Genomic DNA, 3,139 nt, shown 5'->3' with positions numbered 1-3,139 from the left:
GCTGTTCCTTAATGTTTTTATACATTAATATATAACATATATGTAATAAACTGTGGAGGGAGTTCATCACTGGTTTTACCTCAGCTTCTCTCTCCCTCAGCAGCCTCCTCGTCTCTTCTTTCTCCTCCTGCTCCTCCTGCTGCTGCTCCTCAGGAAACAATAATTAAACATTAAAATGTGTTTACTTGTATTTGATGGACAGAAAATCCACCTCCTCCCACTCACCTCTCCTCCTCCTCTCTCCTCGTCATCTGTCTCTTGGTTTCTCCTCCTCTTCTGTCCATCCATCTCCTCTCTCTCCTCCTCTTTCTGAGCAGTCAGTGAGGAGAGCTGTGTTTTCTGCTCCTCCACCTCCCTCGTCACCTCCTCCACCCTGGACTTCCACTCCTTCAGCGTCTCCTCCTCCCTCTCCTTCAGTGTCTGGATTTCTGTCAACAGAGCCTTCAGCTTCACCTCCTGCTCCTCCTCCATCTCTTCCACTTTGCTCCTCCACCGCTCCTCCTCCTTCTCCTTCGCCTGTCGAGCCTCCTCTAGCTCCTCCATCATCTCCCTCCTCCTCCTCTCCAGGGCCTTAGCTCTGGCTCTCAGCTCCTCCACCTCTCCTCTCTCCTTCTCCACCTCCTCGCTGTCTCGTATCGCCTCCTCCCTCGCAGTCCGCAGGTTCTCCTCTCTGAACCTCTCCATCTCCTCTTTCTTCTCCTTCAGAGCGCTCCTCAGGCGCTCCCCCTCTGTGTGGCTCTCCTAAACAGCAGGAGGTGGAAAAATGAGGAGGAGTAAACAAACTGATCTAATGAATCCACTAACTGCTCCTCTCTCAGAGCTCCAGCAGGAGGTGCTGTACCTGCAGGAGCAGTTTCAGCTTGGTCATCTCCTCCAGCGCCGCCCTCAGACCCTCCCTCATCTGCTGCTTCTCCTCCTCCTTCTCCTTCACCTCCTGCCTCGCTCGCTCCCGGCTCAGACCAGACACCTGAAACAGAAACAGAGCGTTGGCGTTGAGCCACCGTACAGTGTGACTACCTGAATCTGCAGGGAGCTCAGGTTCACCTCCACACTCTGCTGGACTCCTCTCAGCTCCTCCTGGACCTCCGCCCTCCTCCTCCGCTCATTCTGCACCTCCTCTTTGAGAGCCGTCACCTCCTTCTCTGTTCTCATTAACTTCTCCTGTACCTGCTCCTCCTTCTGCACCTCCTCTGTGACGACTGTCAGCTCATTCTTGGTCCTCCTCAGCTCCTCCTGCATCTCCGCCCTCCTCCTCCACTCTGTCTGCACCTCCTCTCTGAGAGCTGTAACCTCTTCTCTCCTCTTCATCAGCTCCTCATGCATCTCCTCCTTCTCCCTTTGTACCTCCTCTCTAAGTACAGACACTTCTCTCTCGCTCCTCCTCAGCTCATCCTGTAGCTCCTCCCTCTGCCTCAGCTCCTCCCGGACCTCTGTCCTGCTCCTCCGCTCATTCTGCACCTCCTCTCTGAGAGCCGTCACCTCTTTCTCTGTCCTAATTAACTTCTCCTGTACCTCTTCCTTCTCCTTTTCCTCCTTCTGCACCTCCCCACTAAGGACTGTCAGCTCATTCTTGGTCCTTCTCAGCTCCTCCTGCATCTCCTCCATCTGCCTCCACTCATTCTGCACCTCCTCTCTGAGAGCTGTCACCTCTTCTCTCCTCTTTATTAACTCCTCCTGTGCCTCCTCCTTCTTCCTTTGTTCCCTTAATACCTCCTCTCTAAATACAGACACCTCCTCTCTCCTCCTCCTCAGCTCCTCCTGTGTCTTATCCCTCTCCCTCTGTACCTCCTCTCTGAGTGCTGTCACCTCCCTCTCCTTCCTCCTCAGCTCCTTAGACAGTCCTGCCTTCTCCTCCTCCAGTTCTCTCTCTCTGGACCTCCCTTTCTCCTCCAACAGGAGGTGCTGACCTCTCGCAGCCTCCAGCAGTCTCCCTCGCTCCTCTTTCAACTCCCTCAGTTCATCCTCTAGTCTCCTTTTCTCCTCCTCTTTACTCCTCAGTATCTCCCTCTGTTCCTCCACTTCTTTCTCCCTCTCTATCAGCTCCTCCTCCAACCTCCTCCTCTCCTCCCTGGCTCTCCTCAGTGCTTCCCTTTCTTCCTCCCGCTCCTCCTCCACCTCCCTCACTTTCTCTTCCAGCCTCCGCCTCCTCTCCAGCTCTGTTCTCATCAGCACCTCCCTCTCTCTCCCCTCCTCTTCTTTCTCCTCCAGAGTGTCTCTCAGCTGCTGCGCCTCCTCCTCTCGCTCCTTCAGGATATGGCTGAGCTTTGCTGCCTCTCTCGCGCTCAGCTCTGCCTTCTCCCTCCACTCCTTCACCTCCTCCTCAAGCCGGTCCTGGGCCTCCTCCTTCTCTCTGGCTCTCCTCCTCGCTCCCTCACTTTCGGCCTGAGCCTCCTGCAGCTCCCTGGCCAGGGAGGAGATCCTGTTGTCTTTTTCTCCTCCATCCCTCCTCTCTTTCTGAAGGAGCACCCGGGTTTCTTTCAGCAGCTCCTCCAGCTGCTCCACCTTCGCCTCCTTCTGCTTCAGTTTGGCGTTCGCCTCCTGATGCTCCCTCGTTCCCTCCTCCTCTCGCTCTGTTACCAGTCTCAGTCGCTTCTTCAGCTCCTCCACCTCCTCCTCCCTCTCCCTCACGGCACTCATCTGTCGCTCCAGGCTGCGCTCCCTCCTCTCCACCTCCTCCTTCATCTCCTCACACTCCTCCGTGGCCACATTCAGCCTCACCCTCAAGAGCTCCACCTCCCCCACCTTCTCCAGCAGTCTCTCCTCCTCCTCCTCCGCTATCCTCAGTTCACTCCTCAGTTTTTCCACCTCCTCCTCCCTTCTCCTCCTCATTTCCAACTCCTTGTCTTGCAGTTTCTCCTTCTCTCTCCTTTCCTCCTCTAGTTTGGAGGTTTCTTTTCTCAATCTGTTAACCTCCTCTTCCACCTCCTCCACCCTCCTTCTCCATCGCTCCACCTCCTTCTCTGACTCGCTCTTCAGTCTGTCCACCTCCTCCTCCCTTCTCCTCCTCCTTTCATCCTGCAATTTCTCCTCCTGTCTGTCCTCCTTAAGTTCGGAGGTTTCATTTCTCAGTCTATTATTGTCCTCCTCTACCTCCTCCACCCTCTTCCTCCATCTCTCCACCTCCTTCTCTGACTCGCTC

General features: G+C 55.1%; 1 protein-coding gene across 1 annotated transcript in view; it reads right to left on the bottom strand.

Annotated features, from left to right (window-relative positions):
- Window positions 1-79: 79 nt before the first annotated feature.
- si:dkey-230p4.1 (trichohyalin) overlaps window positions 80-3,139 on the bottom strand; it is a gene marked incomplete at its 3' end in the record, with an annotated part of 8,399 nt that continues 5,339 nt past the window's right edge. The window contains 4 exon segments of the mRNA XM_035676652.1: window positions 80-142; window positions 226-741; window positions 842-967; window positions 1,045-3,132. Coding sequence (XP_035532545.1) covers window positions 80-142; window positions 226-741; window positions 842-967; window positions 1,045-3,132 — 2,793 coding nt within the window.

The sequence above is a fragment of the Morone saxatilis genome, unplaced genomic scaffold, assembly GCF_004916995.1.
Source record: "Morone saxatilis isolate NCDOM2014 unplaced genomic scaffold, NCSU_SB_2.0 Contig5, whole genome shotgun sequence".
Lineage (NCBI taxonomy): Eukaryota > Metazoa > Chordata > Actinopteri > Moronidae > Morone > Morone saxatilis.
Note: the sequence above shows the minus strand (reverse complement) of the source record. Positions and strands in the feature narration are given on the sequence as shown.